This window comes from Solanum verrucosum, unplaced genomic scaffold (genome assembly GCF_900185275.1).
Source record: "Solanum verrucosum unplaced genomic scaffold, falcon-dt-bn FXZP01000051.1, whole genome shotgun sequence".
NCBI lineage: Eukaryota > Viridiplantae > Streptophyta > Magnoliopsida > Solanales > Solanaceae > Solanum > Solanum verrucosum.
In genome coordinates, this window is record NW_026020110.1 from 1690810 (window position 1) to 1713099 (window position 22290).

At 35.6% G+C, this 22290-nt stretch overlaps 2 protein-coding genes across 2 annotated transcripts in view; both read right to left on the reverse strand.

Annotated features, from left to right (window-relative positions):
- Positions 1 to 22290, reverse strand: part of LOC125825309 (protein phosphatase 2C and cyclic nucleotide-binding/kinase domain-containing protein) — a 532052-nt gene that overhangs the window by 265449 nt on the left and 244313 nt on the right. The gene's annotated exons all lie outside the window — the stretch shown is intronic.
- LOC125825364 (uncharacterized) lies at positions 20045 to 21734 on the reverse strand. The gene is made up of 5 exons (XM_049504704.1): positions 21588 to 21734; positions 21381 to 21479; positions 21188 to 21287; positions 20438 to 21066; positions 20045 to 20389 (listed from the first exon to the last, which is right to left on the reverse strand). The coding sequence occupies exons 1-5, from the start codon at positions 21732 to 21734 to the stop codon at positions 20045 to 20047; spliced, it is 1320 nt and encodes a 439-aa protein (XP_049360661.1).

The window sequence follows — 22290 nt, forward strand, 5'->3', positions numbered from 1 at the left end:
TATTATTACACATGCATATTAAAAAATATTTACTATTTTACTTTGAAAACTAAAATTATTGATCGAAAACTAAAGGAACTCCTCATTTAGCATTTTTCCTATATGTTAAGTTGTTCGTAATACTTAATAGTAATGTACTAACTATTCATTAACTTAATTTCCTTGTTTTCAAGTATCATCATCTCACATTAGGATTCTCTCAACCATAAATGGCTGCAAGAAATATATAATTTTAAATAGTATCTTGGAATAGCAAAGAACTTTAAAGCCTTAAACATGTAAGTTTTTCTTAAACAGGGATCAATATCTGAAGTTCAAGATGAAATCATGTAGTTGATACAGCCTAGCGAGTGAGGCATCTATATTTGTGCAGTTGATAGATTCTTTGTTTTCAAATTAATTTCTTTTTTTTGACAGCACATTGCTCATGGCTTACTCTTTGAGATTACTTCAAAAAGTTCACTTTTGAGTTGAGAGTCTATCGAAAACAATCACTTTAGCCCCGGTAAGAATAAGGTCTACATACATCCTACTCTGCCCAAATACCAGTTATGAAACTACACTAGGTATGTTGTTGTTGGAGATAGACGATAAAACATCAACATAAACTCCATTCGTCATATGGTTTATGATTTCTTTTGAAAGGATCCACAATATGCCGTACCATATCCTAGGTTTCTCAAGTAAATTTTAGCAAGAAATCCATTAAAAATTAAAAATAAACTTACGAACAAATAAGATTGAGCCTTTTATCTAATCAAAAGCTTCAGCATCATCAGCCTCCCGTAATTTCGGATACCAACAGTCATTACCACCAACCCGCCACCCTCACACACACAAAACTGAGGCTTATTTAAAGCTCAATTTACGTTGAACTCTATGAAATATAAGCCTCGTATTTTCAAGCTCAAATGTAGCTGAAAGAACAGAGAAGAACAAAAAGCATAACAAATGAAACAAAGTCAAAATCAATTTTTGACCAATTTGAAGAGAATGTAGCAGAGGAAACAGAAGAACACAAGAAATCTATAAACACAGAGAATTTAGTGTATCTATGATTTATATTCACCTCCTTCTTTCTGTTGTGCGGGTCTCCGTTTGATTACATCTTCGTCGTTACTCTCAATTAAGACTGCATATCAAAGAATATATCTACTTTAGCTTTGTGCTTCTCGAAATAACCATAGCATCCCCAAACAAAATCATACCATTTTCTAGTCCAAAAGCTTTGGATCTTGTATCAAAAGAAGAAAAGAAACAAAAAAAGAATCGGTGAAAAAGCTGCAAATTAGGAAAAACATAATTTAACTTAATTGGAAGTGTGAAGTACTAGACATTTGTAGAAGTAAAAATTGGAAGCAAGAACTCACTAGATTTTGGGTAAAACATAGAAGAGGCATCAAATCAAAAGAAAAAAGTAAAACCTAATTGTAGTGGGAACTAAATTAGCGGTGCTGTGCATTTGGGGAAAATAATTAAATGAAATTTTGTTTCCGGCGTTTGTTTTGGCGCAAAATTGAAAAAATTAGAGGGGTTAAATGAGTGTGTTGGTTGAATTTAAGTGAGTTAAAATAAATTGAGTTAATAAATGAGTGATTTATTGACTCATTCACAAGTTATTTAAGTTAAAACGTGGGTTATAATTCAATTTTACTAAGTCTTAATTGTTTTACTTGCTCTTTTATAATTTTTAGTATTTAATAAAAAAAATATTATTATAGCTATATATAATATATCAAATAATAAAACAGTATTTATTTAAAATTATTTTGACAAGATTCGTCATTAAATAATTTGGGCTATATATCAATTCAATATTTAATGGATTGAGTTAATATATGAGCGGCTCAATAACCCCGCTCAAACTTAAGCAAGTAAAATAAGTTAGGTTTGTTCTGCCTCCCTAAAAAATAATTAAATTTTAACCCACGACACACACACACAAATTGTTGCGAAGGTCTGGTGATTTGAAATTGAAAAATTATTTGGATAAGTAATTTGAACTTTTAAAAGAAAAAACTACATAATTGCATAATTGCATACCAAATTTCAAGTCGAATACACCTAAATACATATTTTTTGCTACCAATATAACTGAAATAGGGATAGAGGCAAGCGAGATTCGCTTATGTATTCTTGATACATGTGAATCACACTAGATACAAATTATATACATGTATCTCGTTTGATTCACATATAATTGAGATACCAGATTCACAATCGAGATAGGAGAGTGGCAAATGACATTTGTCTATAATCCCATGTGAATCACACTAGACACACAATAGATACTAATGTGATTCATATGTATCTGGACGACCGAAATGAGAGGAAGGTGAGCGTGATAGGAGAATGACGAACGAGATGGGAGGGAGTTGGGTGAGATAGTAGAGTGGCAAGAGAGATGAGAGATATAGAAACGTGACTATTATTAGCTATAACTATTTAAATGAATTTAAGTAAGCATTTTGTCAAATATCTTTAGAGAATAACTTTTCTCAATTGACAGTGGACAAGAAAATTACACCATCAATTCATTTTTAGAAATACTTATTCCTCTTAATATATTCACATATTATTAATATTTAAATAAAAATAACAAAAAGAGTATTTATTGTAACTTGGACTCTAAATTAATTATAAGAGTTTGCTTAGAATTCTCATTTGGTTGCCCAAAATAAGAAGGATTCTTTCACCTATTTCTTGTCCTCGATATTTTCACCTCGTTCTCCATCAACACCATTGAAGAGTTGGAGACAATATCTTTTTTTGTCTTTTAAAATTCTAGACTAATTAATCTCATAAAAAAATTATTCACAACCTATTAAGTCTTCTTCGCAACATTAATTTTTTTGAATAGGTGTTTCCATTGTTTCAGACTGTGTTTTCTCTTCTTAGTTCATTCAATCAACAATACAAAAATTAATTGAAAACAAACTTTGATCCATATATCATCATATGTATTCCAATTTATTTAAATATTACTCAAAGTCAATAATATCATAAATTTTTGGACGCCTTTTCAATAAAATTAAATATTAGATATGTAAAACGTGTTTAAAAAAAGGAGAAGCTGAAAAATCATTAATCTTTAAATGTTAAAATACAATAATTAAATTAAGAGATATAAGTATTTCTAAAAATGAATTGACGAGGGAATTTTCTTGTCCACTGTCAGTGAAGAGAAGTTAATCTCATATTTTTATCAGTCGTGTGTATGATAAAATATATAATATATAAGCGAATAGAAGAGCTTAGGGTCAGTCAGTCAATTGATCAATTTGCCCTTTCCTCTATTTATATTTAACTATTTCTCATTTTAATTTATTTGTCTTATGTCCCTTTTTAGTATGTTATGCATTTATAAATTACTGCCCTTCTCCTCTATTTATATTTAATAATTTATATGTTTAATATATTTGTCTTATTTCCCTTTTTAGTATGTTTTATAGTTATAAATTACTAAAAAAAATACTATAAATTATAATAATTAAAAAATAAAATATTAAAAAAACAGATCAAAATTTAGATCAACTCTCGAAATACAGAAGGGATAAAATATATTATTTGAATATTAGTTAAGATTTAATATAAATTACAATAATTAACAACTTATATATATATATATATATATATATATATATATATATATATATTACTTTTTTTCTTTTTAAAAAAAATATTATAATTTTGTTAATTCTCAAAATTTCTCATGTGCAACATAAATTGTGACACAGAGTGTAACACATTTATTTAAAAATTACATTACTTAAAAACATTATAAATCACAATAATTAACAACTTAAAATATTTTAAAATCATATTAAAAATGGTTGCTCTCAAAGTTTCTCATGTGCCACGTAAATTAGGACAAAGTGAGTAACATATTATTTGAAAATTACGTTAAAATACTATAAATTACAGTAATAACATTTTAAAATATTTAAAAATCATATCAAAATTTGATGAGGTCTTTTAATTCTATTTGCACCATAAATTGAAATAATAGAGTAATATATATTGGGCCGGTGCTTTGGCTCTAGTATCTAGTGATAAAATATTTGCAAACTTATCGAGGCTTTTGATGATTTGGGAACTTTGCTTCTAACTTTTTTGGTGTTAAATATTTTTTTAATTACATAATATTGGTATGACGCTTGTCTAGAATATAACTTCAGATTTTCACTAAAAATGTGTGTATGGTTAATGTTTATGGACGGACAAAATTTGATTTTTACTATATTTGAATTAAATGTGTCTATTATTCATGATATTTTAATTTATAACACAATTTTTTTTGTATCCAATCATTTTATTAATTAACTAAAAATTTAAGTCATAGACATTTAATCATTTTTTTGTGACAAAATTTTATTGTGATTAAATTATAGGTTAAATAGAGACAATATATAATCGTCACTAATTGTTGAACTATTAGTGACAAAAACTAAGGTCACAATTAAATTTGAAATTTTGTTGCTAAATTACACAATGATTAACCACAAATTCTGATTTGTCACTATTGTATCAACATACTTTTTGTGACAAAAAAATTTCGTGTCCAAAATTTAATTAATTTTAGGACAAAATAGGATTCTTCATAGAATGGGTACATAGTTAGTGACAAAATAATGTGTCACTAGAACTTTAAATTCATCACTAATAGTACTCAATAAATGGCGCCAACTTATTTTTGGTGGAAATTTTAGTGGACAAAACTTTGCTACAAATTTTATGTTTCGTCCTTAAAAGTATGTGCTTCATGTATTTAAATACGAAATATAATTTTTGTCACAAAAGGTAAACCATTGGTGACGAATTTCATGTCGTAGCTAATAGTTTCGTAGCTATATATCATATTTGTTGTAGTGAACGTGGCCGGCACTCGAGAATCATTTTTGATCCCCAAGCGAACCCTTGACCTAGCTGACTATATACTGGAAGACTTACTCAAGAATAAAGAAGCTTTAAAAATAGAATTTAGAACATTCAAACTCAAGTAAATGCTTAACTCAACAGTCTGAAAATACTTAAGTGCAACAACATAATAATTTGCAACAATCTCAAAACGTCTCAAACAAAGGAAATACTGAGAGACTCATCAATTCTTAAATATATAATGAAGCCTCTAATACTAGGATATAAGTCAGGGCAAAACCCACAACAACTCAACAACAAACATGAAATTAAATTGTGAAATCCTCCGGAAAGCAAAGAGGCTCACCAAAGTTGTTTGAAGCGCTAAGTGATCTCAACGAAACACATGTTGATGATCCTGAACACCTATATCTGCATCATAAAAGATGTAGGTCGAATGACATGAGTACATTGAATGTACGAGCATGTAAGCTAAATAGCAAACAACTGAAAGCAGGGTTGCAATAGATGTAGATATATACTCAGATGAATCTAAAGAAATAAGGAAGTGAAATCATTAAAACTTTACAAAAAATACTTTCTCATTCTCTAAACTTTAGCATAATAAGTGATGTATAAAAAAAATACACTTTTAACTCTATTGGAAGATTCTCTAACAGACAACCATCACTATGAGCTAAATGATGATACACCGTCATGTCCATGCCGCCAGAACTGTCCTATATCATTCCGGGATATAAAAAACCTCAACTAAGTGGATCCACTAAGCAATGCTCGAAGGGGCTAAAGATTCATCTAAAAAGTATGATCATATACCCATGTTGGCAAGACATGGTTTATGGAGGCTGTGAGTTGTCTAAACTCTTCCTCATATCGGTGGTCAATACTACTCCAATAATATTTCCCTTTACTCAATGTATGAAAACATTACTCCTTCTCTGGTTTGAGATAATTACTCAACTATCCTCTTACCATGCACAAGTATTGAACGCCAATTGACATTACGATGCACTCCACAACAAAATGGTATGTCTGAAAGGATGAACACGACAGTAATGGAGATGGTCTGGTGTCTTTTGCTCGAAAGAAAGATCCTAAATCAGTTTTAGGTGGAGGCAGCCAATACCTCCATATATTTGATGAACTGATTGCCTACTAAGGCCTTGCAGGACATAAATCTATATGAAGCTTGGTGTGGGAACAAACAATCAATACACCATCTTGAATCTTTGGGTGTATATGTTATTATCGAGTTTTAGAAACAAAGAGGAATAAGTTAGACAACAAGACCCATAAGGGCTTATTTATGGGCAATAGTTCATCCAAAGGATAAAGGATTTTCTGTTTGAAAATAGAAAAGTTAATTCTCAGCTGAGAAATGAAGTTTAATGAAGCAGCTGGTTGGGATTGGAAAAATTAGAAGGACCTCTTATTCTGATTTATTTTCAAAAGAGCCTCAACTTCCAAAAGATGAACTAGTGGATGAATGTACCATTGAGGGGAACTCGAATTTAAAAGATGTCTATCACCGGTGTAATTTGGCATGGAGGAGAGATATGCAAGATGAACTCGACATGATCGAGAAGAATGAAACTGACAATTGACAAACTTAGAAATCACAAAGTAATTGGTGTAAAATGGATTTTCAAGACAAAACTCAATCTGATGGCAATTTGCAAACATAAGGCTAGATTGGTGGTGAAGGGATACACAATATGGTGTGGATTACCAGGAAACATTTGCTCCTAGTAAGGTATGACACAATCAAGCTTATTCTTGCATTTGCATCTCATAGTTCCTGGCAGATTCATCAACTTGATGTCAAATCGCTTTTTTGAATGGTTTGCTTGCTGAAGAGATCTATGTAGAGCAACCTGATGGTTTCTCAATTCCTGGAAAAGAGGATCAAGTTTATCTCTTAACGAAGGCCTTGTATGGCCTAAAACAAGCCCCAAGGGCATGGTATGAGAGGATGGACAATCATCTCATCCAACTTGGCTTTAGTAGAAGTCAAAGTGAAGCTACTCTGTATGTGAAAGTCACTGCAGGTGAGTCCTTAATTGTCTCAATTTATGTGGATGACATGCTTGTGACAGGAAGCAAAATTGAACTAATCCAAAGGTTCAAGGATGAAATGGAGAAAATCTTTGAAATGACTGATCTTGGAGTCATGAAGTACTTTCTTGGCATGGAAGTGTTGCAGTCCAGTGATGGAATTTTCATATGCCAGCAGAAATACATTTCGGATATTCTAAACAGGTTCAAAATGCAAGACTGCAAACCTGTGAGTACTCCAATCTCTACTGGTGTGAAGCTTGGCAAGGATGAGGATTCCGAAAAAGTGGATGATAGTATGTATAGAAGCTTAATTGGCAGTCTTCTATATCTAACCGCAAGCAGACCTGACATTCTATTTGTTGTAAGTTTGCTCTCTAGGTTCATGCATTCGCCTAGAGACACACACTTCACAACGGCTAAAAGAGTGTTAAGGTATATTAAAGAACCAACAAGTTTGGAACTTTTTTCCCAACATCTGCCGAAGTAACTATGAACATGGGTACTCTGATAGTGATTGGGGTGGCGAGTTGATGATTCCAGAAGCACCTCTGGATATCTTTTTTGTTGGGGACAAGTTGTTTTAGTTGGAGCTCTAGGAAACAAGAAACTACAGCTCAATCAACAGCAGAAGCTGAGTACATAGTTGCTGCATCTGCTGTGAATCAAGCTATCTGGCTAAGGAAGATGTTGAAGGACTTGGGCCATGAACAAACAGAAGCTACCAAGATCATGTGTGACAACAGTTCAAGTTTCAATCTCAAAATCCAGTGTTTCATGGTCGAACTAAGCATATCAAGATCAAGTTTCATTTTATTAGAGAAGTCCAACAATCTAATGAAGTGTTGCTTGTTCATTGTTCATCTGAGAACCAGCTAGCTGACATTTTCACTAAGTCATTGCCAAAGGAAAGGTTTGAAGATCTGAGGCAAAGAATTGGTGTTTGCCAAAAAATGCCAAGGAGAGTGTTAGACAATTGGCATTTTTTCCACTTATTATTTTTAGTGTTTTTTTACTTATTTCAATTTACTGCTTTCCTGTTTTCTAGCAAAAGACTTGGTCAAAGTTAGTTTCTTAAATATCTGAAGTTAGTTGCCCTTTCATGGTTGACTAGTGGGACATTTCTTATTCAATTTCAATGCACGTTGTAAGTGGCTGCTATTTATCTTTTTCTTGTATAAATTCAGATGTTCTTCATGTTAATGATATGCTGGAATTTTTATGAGTTCTTTGGGCTTAATACTTCAATTCAACATTAAAAGAGTCTACGTACTACCATCCTAGTCGCTTCTCGTCCTTCGGTTTGTAGATGTGAGGTTGGTTGCGGAGAGAGTGGTGTGAAAGAAGGTATGACCTTCCATGGTTTCTCTGTAATTATATTTGTCGATTATTTCCCTTGCCTTAAATCCTATTGTTTTGTTGTTATTATTATTGAGAAAATTTACGGTGGTTTGTTACTTTGTATACATTATCCTAGAATATTGTATTTTAGTACCCTCATTTGAATATTATTTTTGTACACTAATTAGTTAATTTACTTTATGCACTTTTAGTCAATTTTATAATTAGGATTGTATTCTTTCTATTAGAAAGATATATGTACTCTCTATCGTAAAATGATTAAATTTTTTTTAGTAAATATTAATAAATTTGAAGGGGATAATATTTCATTTGCAATAAAAAATTCAAAAAAATATTTTGGGATAAACGTGCAAAACACGTTTCCAAAACTAGTATCTTCATAAGAGCATAGTCAAAATTATGAATAATGCATGGGTCTTACAGAAATTCACTAGAAATCATATAATTTAATTAAAATATGCATGGGAAGATTGAAATTGAACAATTAAATTAATATCAATTAAGACTCATGGAGATCACATGAAACCCTAAGCAATTTAGGTGAAATTGAATTGAAAACTTAGAAATCCTTTGGGACCCATTGGATGAATGAAATTCAATGGTGAAATCTCTGATGATCTAAGCTGAAAAGCAATGGAGGAAAATGAGAACTGAAGCTTGAACCCTAGTTTTCTTCCTTGAAGCTTGAGAGAATTTGAGGTGATGAACTTGGATGAGATTTGGGAATTGAGAGGATGAGAGGGTTTGGGTATATTTAGAAATAGAGAGGTAGTTATAGGACTTAAAAATAAGATCAAAATGACATAGTATAGGCATCAAATGCATAGGAAAAGATCCAAATACCCTTAAGAAATAATTGTTGGACGGACCTACGACCCATACTGATCAACCGTAGAACCAACTTCAGAAATCCAAAATTTCTTCTATTCCCACGAAACCAATCTATGACCCGTCGTCGTCCAGTCTCTACGGTCAGTAGAACCCAAGTTCAAGTCCAAAAATCTACTTAGTCTGAATCACTTCTACGAGTGACATCTACAGCCCATCAAAATTTCTATGGCTCATCCTAGCTACTCGTAGGTCAAATTTCATGAACATGAATTTTCCAAAAACTTAACTAGACTCTACGATTTACCTTCTGCGGCTCACAAGACTTTCTATGGTCCGGATATAGGACTCATAGTCACTGCTTCGGTGTCAAAAATCTAAACTTTTCCTTTCCTTTCAACTTTCCAATTTTTGAGGTGTTACATTGGGCTAATAAGATGATTTTTGGAAATTTTGGTTATTTTTCGAATGATTAAGATGCTTGGAAATTTTGAATCTTGAAATGTTCTTTTGTTATTATAAGTGTATCTCTATTTTGTTTATGTTACCAGCAAAAGTTACAACAAAATGCACGAGAGAGTTTAATTTATGAAATGAAAACATATAAAGAGATGGTGACATGATTAGTGATTACCATTAAATTAAATAAAAGTGACTCATTCATACATAATAAATACTAACTATAAAGGGGTTTGACATGATTACCATTAAAGTAAAAAATTGACTTCTTTGTAGTGATGCAAATTAAGTATTAATATAATTATTTTCTTCGTAAAAGAAAATATTAAATAATTAGTTTTGGAAGGAACAAACTTTCTGTAAATGTTCACAATTGTACCAGATTGATGTAATCCAAATGGTCTTTTGGATATCCTAAAAACCATAAGAAATATGGTTCCAACGTTCAGCAGGGCAGCACTTCCCCATCTCAAGACCTATATTTCGGTATGACTGGAAAAAAACATGATATTTTGTAGATTAAACAATTTCGTCCATGATTCTTTGATAGAATAGTGTTTTATTATCCAAAACGTAAAAATGGTCTGACTCATATTGAGAATAAACACAAAGCCTTTCTCCCAAGTCCCAACATTAAAACGCACTCTGCACATATTGTTGATATCCACTTTTGTCCCGCCATAACATAATTAATTATTGATCTCTTCTATTTCAAACAATTTGGCATAGTTGTCATTACTAAATCCAAAAATATACTAAATCATTTTCTAAGTAATTTTGTTATTTTTCAGAAAAAAAATTATATACTTTTATATATTTATATATGAATTTAATTTAGAAATTATCTCGAAAAGTAGAGTTTAAATTAAGTACATATTTCGTTTTCCTTAAATTAATTAAATTACCATTTAAAGATATAATTAGTCTTATTTTCAAATAATTAGATAATAAATCAAAAAGTATTTAACTTGTCTTCGCTTCCATTTTGTCAAATTAGAACTAAATTGTATCAAGTTTGTATTCAATTAGAACCTATTGGACCCAATATCTATCTGTCCAACTTTTTTGAACCAATTTCAGTGACAACGCCAAGGCGCCCCCTTTCTCCACTTCTTCTCCTTCAACAAAAAGAAGCTCAAGAACCTACAAATCGACCAAGAACGACGTATATTCACCATTTCTTTCCAAAATTGTACTAACCAACGTGCAAGCAGAGCTTCCAGATGGGCCACGCGGTGTCAATCCGTTTCATTTCCTCCACGAAATCACGATTCGGAGAACTGAAAATGGGTGGATGTCTTCATTGCATAATCTTATTATAAAAAAAGGTTTCTTGTTTGATTATCATGTTATTTTAATGAACTGATTTTAGGGAATTTAGCTCTTTAGGTTACTTTGAAAAATTGATTGTGGTGTCTATAGTTCGAACTTTGAAGCTTGCTCTTGTCTAAATCTAAATATTGTAACATCCCATCTTAGAAAGAGCTAAATTTAGAAAGCGCTAATTTGAAAATAGCTAAATTGAGATTTGGGAAAGTTAGTCTCCAATTGTGAGTTTTGGATCAACTTCAAATGACCATAACTTTTAACACAAGATGAGTTAGGTGGCCCCATAAGATATCAAATGAAAAATCTCTAAATCATTTTTCCAACGCCACCGAGTTTTCTAAAATACGAGTTCAGATAAGGGAGATATGCCATTTGAGTTCATCTGTTCCAGTTAAAGAAATTTACCCAAATTAATGAGGGGTCTTTTGGTATTTTCCTTACCCCATCAACCCAACTCGTTTTGGTTACCCAAATAGGGTCTAAACTGATTGAAATTAGTTTTCATAATTAAAAATCACGCTTAGGGTTTAGAGATGAGTTGTTTCGCCAATCAAGGTATGTAAGTTTTCATAGTGTTGGGTTCGTTCACCCCACGCCAACCATGAGTTTCACTTTCAAATTCATCCATAAGATTCAGTATATTGAGGTTCTTGATGAAATTCTTGAGGTGTTGTTCTTCATTCTTGAATTAGGTTGAGTTCTTGAGGGGTAGGATCTTGTTAATGAGCTTTGTTCTTGATGGTTTTCGAGTATATTATTATGTAATTAAAGTTGGGTAAACGAATCTAAGAAGGTTTGGAAGAAACCATTCGATTCTAGGTGAATTATGGCCAAAAATTGAGAAAGCAAAATTCATCAGAAATTTCTGGGCAGGGGCTGGCGCGTCGCGCCAGCAGTGCGCTAGAACTGTGCCTCTGAAGTTTAGGGGTTGGCACCTCCCCGCCACTCAGTACGCCAGGGCACTGTTCCGTCCTTTTTCCGTCATTTGCCCCGTTTGAGTTCTCTCAAAGTGTACTTTCATTCCCTTTATTATTTTACTATTCTAAATCACATTTAATCATCACGAGATCTTTCATATCATGAATCATAACTCTTGAATTCATAATTCAAATTCAAGATCGAGTAAAGAGTAGAGTTTGAGGGAGTTCTTTTGAGTCATTTGAGAAATCTTTTACAAACTTTAAAACATGTTCTAAGACTTGAGTACTTGAGTATAGGTATGAGGAGAGTTAAGTTTCATTTTTCAAAATGAATATATAGGAACTACGTATTCCCAAGAGTAAATGTTTTTACATTTAAAATGAGAGGAAACCTCGATTTCCAAATGAGTTCATGAGGAGTTTTGAGTATAATCTCTTTTAAGAGAATATTTTGAGTAATAATCTCAAAGTTTGAGGATGAGGAAATGTTGTTAAACATATGATCTGAGTTATATTATTGGGAGTAGTATTGAGCACCAATATGGGGACGAGTTCAAACAACTCAAAGTCCTCATAAACCATGTAGCTAACGTGGGTAGAAAGGGTCAAACTTTTTAGATGATTACTTATCGCTTTTTAAGCATAGCTTAGTGGATCCACTTAGTTGAGGATGTCTTATACGCCTACAAGGTATAGAACAGTTTTGGAAGCGTGGGCGAGACGATGTATCATCACATAGCTCATAGTGATGGTTGTCGATTAGAGAATCTCTTGAATAAGAGTTATTATTGTATTTTTAAATACATTGAGTTGTTATCTACTGTTTTAAATGTTTTATATAGACTGCACCTTTATTGTCATTTTTATACAGTATTGATTTGAGTATCCATGAGTTGAGGTTGAGTTGATTGGAGATGAGGTGAGTATGTTTCATTCTTTCCAAATTCAAGCTTTTATGTTATGCTCAGTGTTCCCCTTACATGCTCGTACATTCAATGTACTGATACGTCCAAACTTACACTTCGAATAAGAAATGTAAACGGTCGATGTCAATTTATAGAACTCAACGAGAGTTGAGGTCGATCCCACAGAGAATTTCTTTACAGATAAGGTTTCACTGTCGCGTTTATTCGAATGTTGTTATTATTTCCCAAATAAATAACATCGAAAAGTAAATTGGATTTGGTTGAATTGTTATAAGTACCAGAACTTGCTGTTAAAATCTAGATTAACGACTAACAGACTGTTTCGTTCTGAGGTTGATTCAGTTAATTAAGGAAAACCAGGATTGTGTTCACCATTACATTATGTTCTAGTATTCTTCCGTAATTGAGCGTCAGGCAAATCAATGTTTACAGAATCATTGCGAGTTAAATTCATCTGACACTTCTCAGCCTAATCAAACATTTATCACTCATGTTCTCTCAACCCTAGAGTGTTACTAACATTGACCCTCACTTACAATGATATGGTGTTAAAGTTCTTTTCTTTCGAACTCAAGCTTTAACTCCAATTTGTTAATTAAGCTCAGATACATGCTCATCTAATGCATGCACTCACTAGCTTATAAAGATATTGAAAGCTAAAAACTACAGATTGTAAACACAGACTGTCTTTTACTCATTTTACGAAATCGTAACTAGAATTTCGTCATGGATCCCACAACCCTAATTGTGGTATTTATCCACTCATGCTTTCACATAAACAATCAGTAATTAGGAATGAAAACATGTTAAGAAAGACTTACGAAATTAATTAGGAATTCAATAATCACTTCGATAATCAAATAATCCGAATCCAAACTTCAAACTGATAATAATATTTGAAATCCAAATCAAAAGCTCAGAATAATTGAGAGTAGTTAGTCGTCCAAAACGTAAGATACGATAATGATCTCAAAAACAACCTAATAAATTCAAAATAGAATGTTTAAAATGAGTCCTAATAGAACTAGGACTGAAATGTCAAGCGACTCTATGGCCACTTATACGGCTCGTTAAGGGCTTCACGGACCGTGAAGCCCTCTGTGACCTTCCCTTGGAATTTCTCAAAAGTGGGTCTTCAAACTTGATCTCTAGAATATACATCACAGACGGGACCATAGACCGTCATAGGGACCACGACCAATGAAGACATCTGTGGTCTTTACTTGGCTTCCCAAAATTTGGGTCTTCAATGCCATCCACTGGAAACTGCACTACGAAAACAACCATGGTTCCTAGTGAGGACCACGACTCGTGAGGTCGTCTATGGTCTTCACTTGGTCCAATCCACTTTTATCTCCTCTCAGGACTTCACACTAGTTTAGCTTCATGACCACGACCACAGACCATGGTGATGACCACGACCCGTGAAGTCGCTTGTGGTCATCACTTAGTTCTTTCTGACTTTTTCTTCATTTCTTCTTTTTGTTTTACTTTTCATCCGTTTCACCTGTGCAACACATCCAAACACATTATATCCACATAAATGCACTTGATTCTAGTATTAATTCATAGTTTTCAAGCATCAAATATGCCACGATTTCGCGGCATATCAACACCCCAACTTAGAACCATTACTTGTCCTCAAGTGATGAGAAAAAAGTACAATCAACCTTCAATTCATTTACAGAATTTTTGACACTACACAACAGCTCTTTGAAACACAATTTATATCCCAAAACCATGAATCTAACATGTAAGGATAAATATATGACATCTCATTACTCACAGTTAATCATGCTTATGCCTGCGAATTATCAGCTTACAGAATCTACTTTCGAATGCAATCACTGTGTCCTCACACCAAAGAAGTCCCTCACTCATGATAGTTGGGACTGAGTACTACGCCCATCCTCTCAAAGAACTTCTAACACTAACAACAAACTACCATAGGCTTCCCCTCGCTTTCTACGCTCTATCTTTCAAACACCCGGAATAGGATCACTGTAGAACTTTATTGGCTTGTAACATAGGCTCGGGGTTAGGGAGTGGATATTTGGTTTCGTGAGTGACTAGTCCCTTGGTTTTCCAAACTTTCATTTTCACATAACTCTTTTCTGAGTGATTCTCTCTTTTTATTTATTTCGGCACGACCCACTAGCCATTATTTTCCTTTTTTTTCTTTTCTTCTTTTTCTGTTCTTTTCTCTCTTTATATATATATATATATATATATATATATATATATATATATATATATATATATATATATGCAATATTGATATGCACTTAGCTCACTGGTTGAACCTTCTTTTTCCTTTTTCTTTCTATTCGGATTGCAATCACCCTCAACTTAGGCTTTTGGCCTGACTTGTAATATCATACCTTCGGAGAACCAAGGATATGATATGTGTTGGGTAAGAACAAAGACTGATTTAAGGCTCAAATTGAGTTCAAGTGATAAGATTTTCATTTGGTTCTTTTATTTTTGGCTTTTTACTAGCTTAACAAAAATGGCCTACTGATCCTTTCCTATCCGGTTATTCACAGATTCAAGCAAGACTACTTGGGAAAGTTTTAGTTTTTGCTCCTAGTGTTAGACTTCAATCAAAAATTACACACACGACACAGGACTGCATTTTTCAGTGTCTTGGTTCACCAATTAATTGGTCAGACTGGCCATATTCAACATATTAATATCTAAGATGTCATCTAAAGATCATAACAATCAAACTCAAATTCAGGTCCTCATTTTTAACAAACTAGCTGCTACACAACTCAACACATAAAACACCTAAAACCAATAACACACAGAGACAACCTCCATTTTTTTCTAACAGCTATGGCAGGTTGCTCACCACCCCTTGCCTAAATAAAAAGGACTTTACCCTCAAAGTCAAGATAGCAAGTAAATCAGGGTTGTGATGAGGGGTCATATCTGTGGCGCTCTAGGCGCCGATCTTCGAATTAGAATTGGCACCCTTATCAATGGGTGCACTCTCAGAACTCGGTACCTAATCAGGTTGGTCCTCACTTGTCGGGGCAAGTGCTCCACTACCAGAAGCTCCAACTAAGGTTGCATCTCGCTGTTGTTGTTCAAGGGCTTCCTTTTCCCGAGCTTTCCTCTTTGATGTTCTATGAGCTCTCTTTTCTTGCCTTATTGCCTCTCTGGCTGGGTCAGTAGGGATCTCCTCATCAAGTTCTCCATCTTTGTGTTTTCTCTTGCCGGACTTCCTCGTGAGGAGTTCTCCCCAAAGATCATCAATTGGTTGAGTGGAAGGTGCCTGATTTAGCATTTGCATTAAAGATTCTGGCAATATCGAAGTGGGTACCTGTACTGGCTTTTCAGCCAGTTTAGCAATCTGAGTTCTCATCTCAGCCATCTGTAATTTGAACTCTTTAGTATCTAGTGACCTAACAACTTGGAATTGATCTTGGATAAGGTTATCCAAACCATTCAATCTATCTTTAAAGATGGTCAGCTCTTTCTGCACCTCATCTTTGATCTTTTTTTTCGCAGCTAACACCTTCGCCTCTATTAGCTGAGGCATCCAGAGTACAATCTGGTCTACTAATGTCCTGGTCTAGCACTGATCTGCAACTAATTTCTCAAGAAAGAGCATATGAATAGTAACAAAAGTACCTAGAGCCTGGGAGGCAGCTGGTGGTGGTGGTGCCTATGTGGAAGGTTGGGATGACTCTCTCTGCTCTGGGCCTCTGTCTGCCTATGGAATATCAAAGGGATCATGTTGAACAACAGCTAAAGTACCCACAGCTACAGACTTCGCGCCAAAGAGATGGTTCGTGACATCCTTGATTTTAGAAACCTGGATGAGTCTGAATGCGTCACGCCATCTGTCAATTAGCTTGTTTGGGGGAATATCCGCTTGTCTACACAATTTCCTTATTAGATAGGGAAATGGAAACCCGTCTTTCTCATTCAATGCTCTGTTTCTCATCTCAGTAGCTATGATCCTCCCCACATTGACGGGGTAACCAGCCATGAGGCAGGCTACAAAAGATGCTAAAAAAGGAGACAAGGTATTGGGAGACAAGGTATTGTCGTTTCCTGTAGGTCTGAATTGGGCATGCACAACAACCCACCACACCTTGGCTGGAAATGATAACGAAGCTTTTGGAATCAGTGTTGGCATCGTGGTGACCCAAACTGCACTCTCGCCATCTATGGCAATTTGTTTTACAATCCAGCGCAACACCGTCTCGCGAGAACTCTGAATCTCCATAGTAGTGTCACTAGTGACTTCATGATGTTTGCCCTCGAAAAGGCCAACTAAAGTCGTTGTAGAGTATTCAGAGCCATGCAACATCCTGTTAATAGTGGCCTCCGAGATATCTACTGATTTGCCCCGAACTATAATAGAATTGAGTGGACCCATGTAATGGCAATATCTCTTTGTCCACACTTTGTAGTCTTTGTGTCCGCAGCAAAATTCATCAGTGTGGCTGCATACAAGAAGTAGAACTCCCTAGTCACGTGGTAAGAGTAATCCCAAGTGCATTGTCCATCCAATCAAACTGATGAAATTGAAACGTTCGATAAATGTACGGGAATGCTTTAATGTCAGTTACCACCACTCTAGTCTCAGGCATGATTGCCCGCTTCTTGAAGCTGCCAGTCTTGGTCACAATCCCATTGTTGAAAAATTCTTCGAATCGGTTTACAATCCACATGGAACGGTAACAGGCAATCAGTTGTGGTCTCAGTGCAGGGTTAGGTTCATGGGCGTTCACATACATCACCATAGTATCATCATCAGTGATCTTTTCATCATCCTCTATAGTAGCCGCTTTCTCTCGTACTCCAGTTTCAGCTTCTGTATTCGCCGCAGGTGGGGAGGTGTTTGCCTCTTCTTGAGAACTGCTTTCAGATTCTGCACTTCCCCCCGAGTCATCAGTAGACTAGCTACCTGAACCATCATTAGATTTACTACCTGACGTTGCAATGTTATCGGAAGTACTTCATTCCTCTTCAGACTAGAGAGGAGTGTCCTGGAGAATGACTCTCTTTGTCTGTGATCTGGTAGCTCGAGGGGAGTGATCTTCAAGTGTGACATTTATTTGCACCTCAGAATTACTAGCGTCGGAGTCGTCATGACCCTTTAATTCAGAAGCAGTGGGGGGCAGGTTTAGTTGCGTTCTTTCTTCGATGAGCCATCGTACCTCAGAAATACAAAACTCATTAGTATTCAACACAGTCAAATGACGCACTATCGGGTACTCAGACTTTCCTTGTGTAATTTCATTGTGACGCCTTGCCTTAAGAATGTCGTCACCCAATCTATCATTAGGAAGGGCCACTGAATCAAAAGATGAACGAAAATTGAAGTACAAAAAAATTAAAATTTTACAACTAAGTATGCTTTACGGAAGCTTGTACGGGTCATGGTATGTACCATGGTCCGTGAAACCCCTCGTGGGTTTAAGGCAGAATCAATGTGAAAAAGAAGCCACAAAACTTTTTACCAAAGGATGTTCACGGACGGCTCCACGGCCCGTGGAGTGCACCACGGTCCATGCTACCCGTGAACTTTATCTAAGGGATGGCTTGACTTCAAGTGTGGTCCACGATAAGTTTCACGGCCCGTGGTATCTTCCACACTCCGTAAAACCTGTCATGGTCTTACATTTGACCAGTATTTCAGTCACATTCTTCCCAATACATAATTTCAGCACTTTAACCACCATTTTTACACAAATTCACAACCTTCATATATCTTAAGCATCAACCTAATTCTTAATCAACTTAATTAACTAATACATGATTCACAAACAACTCGGGCACCAACAAATTCGACCCACTGTTATAGAGCCACACACAAGAACAATTCAAAAATCCCAATTCGACTTAACCCTACATAAATCAGTCCCCATCAATGTAGTCCATCACATAATCATGTTTAATCTGAACTCATTCGAAGTAAATATACTTTCTTTTAAACCAAGAACAAATTTGTAACAAAGTATGAAGTGACTTATTTGGAATAGAGAAGAAAATTTTGCTCAAAGTGAGTAATCAGTAGCGTTGACTTGCGATTCTTGGCAACTTTAAGATTAGGGCTTAATTTACGATGGATTGGGAATCGATTTGTAAGGGGAACTAATTTGAATCCTTAAAGCACCATTATAGGAGAGAAAAGAGATGAAGAAATTGACCTTTGGCATTTGAAAGGAAACATATACGTTTCAATTCAAGTTGGGTTACGCACGGGTCGGGTCGGGTAACTGGTGATACTGGGTAGTGGACTACGAGCCGTGAAGTTTCCCGTGAAGGGCATCATGGTCCGTGAAACAGTATGTGACTCTGACTTGGCAAAGAAACCTACCTGAGGCATACGACGGACTGTAAAGTTGCCCGTGAAGGGAATCACGGTCCGTGAACCTTTTGTGACATTAACTTGGAACTATAATTCGTACATGAGGTTCACAAGAGGCTAGACGGTCAGTACAAGCTCTGACGGACAGTGAACCCTTTTGTGAACCTTTTTCGTGCAATTTCCAGTAGTTTCCTTAGGTTGGTCATCAGGTTGACGGACCGTGAAAGTGCCCGTGAAGGGCACCACGGTCCGTGAGACTGTCCGTGAAGATCAGTCTGCACCCAGTTACTGCACTTTTCCACTTATTCTCTCTTGCACACATCAACACACAATGACTATATAAAAACAAAGAAAAATAAGAAAAAAGGGGAAATACCTAGTATAATTACATCTTGGGTTACCTTCCCAGCAGTGCACAATTTAACGTCACATCGTGACGCATGTTACTTGAATACTCAGACTTTATCAAGTTTACATTCCTCTACTATCTTCACATCATCAAGAACACCCAAATATGCCTTAATTCATTGGTCATTAGCTTTGAACCTCTCACCCTTATCATTTTCCAACTTAATAGCACCAGATTGAAACACCTGTGTGACCTTAAAAGGTCCAAACCATTTAGATCTCAACTTTCCTGGAAGCAGACGAAGTCTGGAGTTGAAGAGTAACACCAAGTCACCAGGAGTAAAGCTTTTTTTCTCAATATGTTTATCATGATATAGATTCATCCTCTCCTTATACAGTGTCGACCTCTCATAAGCTCTCAGACGGAACTCATCTATCTCATTAATCTGATCCAACCTCAAGTTTGTAGTTTCACTCCAACTGAGGTTTAGCTTCTTCAACGCCCAGAGTGCTCTATGCCCAAGCTCAACCGGCAAATGACATGCCTTTCCAAACACCAATTGATATGGAGACATGCCAATAGGTGTCTTGAAAGCTGTCTGATATGCCTATAGAACATCATCTAGCTTCCATGCCCAATCTGTCCTGTTGGCATTTACTGTTTTTGCCAAGATTGTCTTGATTTCCCTGTTGGACAACTCTACTTGTCCACTGGTCTGCGGGTGATCAGGCGTTGCAACTTTGCGTTGTTTTACCCTATACTTGGTCAGAAGCGTACTAAACACCTTGTTGCAGAAGTGAGAACCACCATCACTGATAATAGCTCTGGGTGTGCCAAACCTTGAGAAGATATTCTTCTTCAGGAAACCAGCTACATTTTTGCCATCATTCTCAGGTAAAGCAACGGTCTCAACCCATTTAGACACATAGTCCACCGCAACCAATATATACTTCTGCCAATAAGAACTCACAAATGGGCCCATGAAATCAATGCCTCACACATCAAACAGCTCCACATCTAAGATAGGTGTCATGGGTAACTCATGGCGCCGAGAGATGGCTCTTTGTTGCTGGCACACATCACAACTCCTTACTATATCCACTGTATCTTGATGAATTATGGGCCAGTAGTACCCACACTGAAGTATCTTATAGGCTGTCCGAGCACCTCCATGATGGCCACCTACTGGAGATGAGTGACAGGCCTCTAGAATGTGCAGCATCTCAGCTTTAGGAATGCACCGCCTGATGATGTTATCAACGCAAATCATGTACAAATAAGGTTCATCCCAGAAATACTTACCTACATCATGCAAGAACCTCTTCCTTTGTTGAAATGTTAGTCCTTCAGACAGCACATCACTAACAAGAAAGTTAGCATAATCAGCAAACCAAGGAATAAGGTCAAGCGTTGCAGCTAATACATGCTCATCTGGGAATGCCTCATCTATTTCAAGTTCTAGCACTTCTTTCTTTTCAGCTTCTAACTTAGACAGGTGATCAACTACCTGGTTTTCACACCCTCTTCTATCTTTAACCTCAAAATCAAACTCTTGGAGAAGCAACACCCATCTGATCAACCTTGGCTTGGCATCTTTCTTTGCCATGAGGTATCTCAGAGTTGCATGATCTGTATGAATTATCACGTTTGTCCCCAGCTAGTATGCTCTGAGTTTCTCAAAAGCGTACACCACAACTAGTAGTTCTTGCTCCGTCCGTGTAATTTCGTTGTGCTTCATTCAGTGACTTACTAGCATAGTAAATTGGATGGAACATCTTGTTTTTGTTCTGCCCCAATACAACTCCTAGAGCAATACCACTAGCATCACACATCACCTCAAATGGCTCAGCCTAATCTGCGCCAATGATTAATAGGGCAAAGATTAACTTTTCCTTCAGGCATTCAAAAACTTTGAGACATGCCTCATCAAAGACAAATTTCACCTCATTCTCCAAAAGTTTGCACATGGGGTGTGCAATCTTAGAGAAGTCCTTGATGAAACGTTTATAGAACCCTGCATGTCCTAAGAAGCTCCGAACACCCTTCACACAGATCAGTGGAGGTAACTTTTCAATCACCTTAATCTTGGCCTTATCGACTTCGATCCCTTTCTATGACACATTGTGTCCTAGTATTATGCCTTTATTTACCATGAAATGACACTTCTTCCAATTCAGCACTAGGTTGGCCTCCTCGCATCTCTGTAGGACCCTGCTAAGATTCAATAAACAGTCATCGAAAATATCACCTACTACAGAGAAATCGTCCATAAATACCTTTAAAGTGTCCTCCACCATATGTCAGAGAAAATAGACATCATACACCTTTGGAATGTGGCTGGTGCATTACATAGTTCAAATGATATGCGTTTAAACGCAAAAGTGCCATAAGGACATGTAAATGTGGTCTTTTCCTAATCTTCAGGAGAAATTGATATCTGGTTGTAGCCAAAGTATCAATCTAAGAAACAATACCACCCTTTACCTGCCAACCTATCAAGCATCTGGTCCATGAAAGGCATTGGGAAGTGATCCCTCAAAGTCCACTTGTTCAACTTCCTGTAGCCCATACACACTTGCCATCTAGTGACTGGTCTCCGCGAGACTAACTCATTCAGTCATATCGCCCTTTTTGGACACACATTGCACTGGACTGACCCAGTGACTATCAGAAATGGGAAAGACCACCCCAGCATCTAACCACTTGATGATCTCTTTTTTGACCACCTCTTGCATAGGTGTGTCGTTGTATTGATTCTATTTTGAAGTTAATATATTTCAAATGATTTTGTTTGAAAATAAATCATGCATAATCTTTATTTAGTGTTGAATATTTTCTCTTAATCTCTTTTTT

What these genes read in the sequence shown, in the direction of transcription:
- LOC125825364 (XM_049504704.1), bottom strand. Translation starts at nt 21,734, where the DNA reads ATGGTGGAGGACACTTTAAAGGTATTTATGGACGATTTCTCTGTAGTA. An exon ending in CCATCCAATTTACTATGCTA is followed by an intron (nt 21,067 to 21,187) that starts GTAAGTCACTGA and finishes TAATTCATACAG; the next exon opens with ATCATGCAACTCTGAGATAC. An exon ending in TAGATGTGGAGCTGTTTGAT is followed by an intron (nt 20,390 to 20,437) that starts GTGTGAGGCATT and finishes TCTTATTGGCAG; the next exon opens with AAGTATATATTGGTTGCGGT.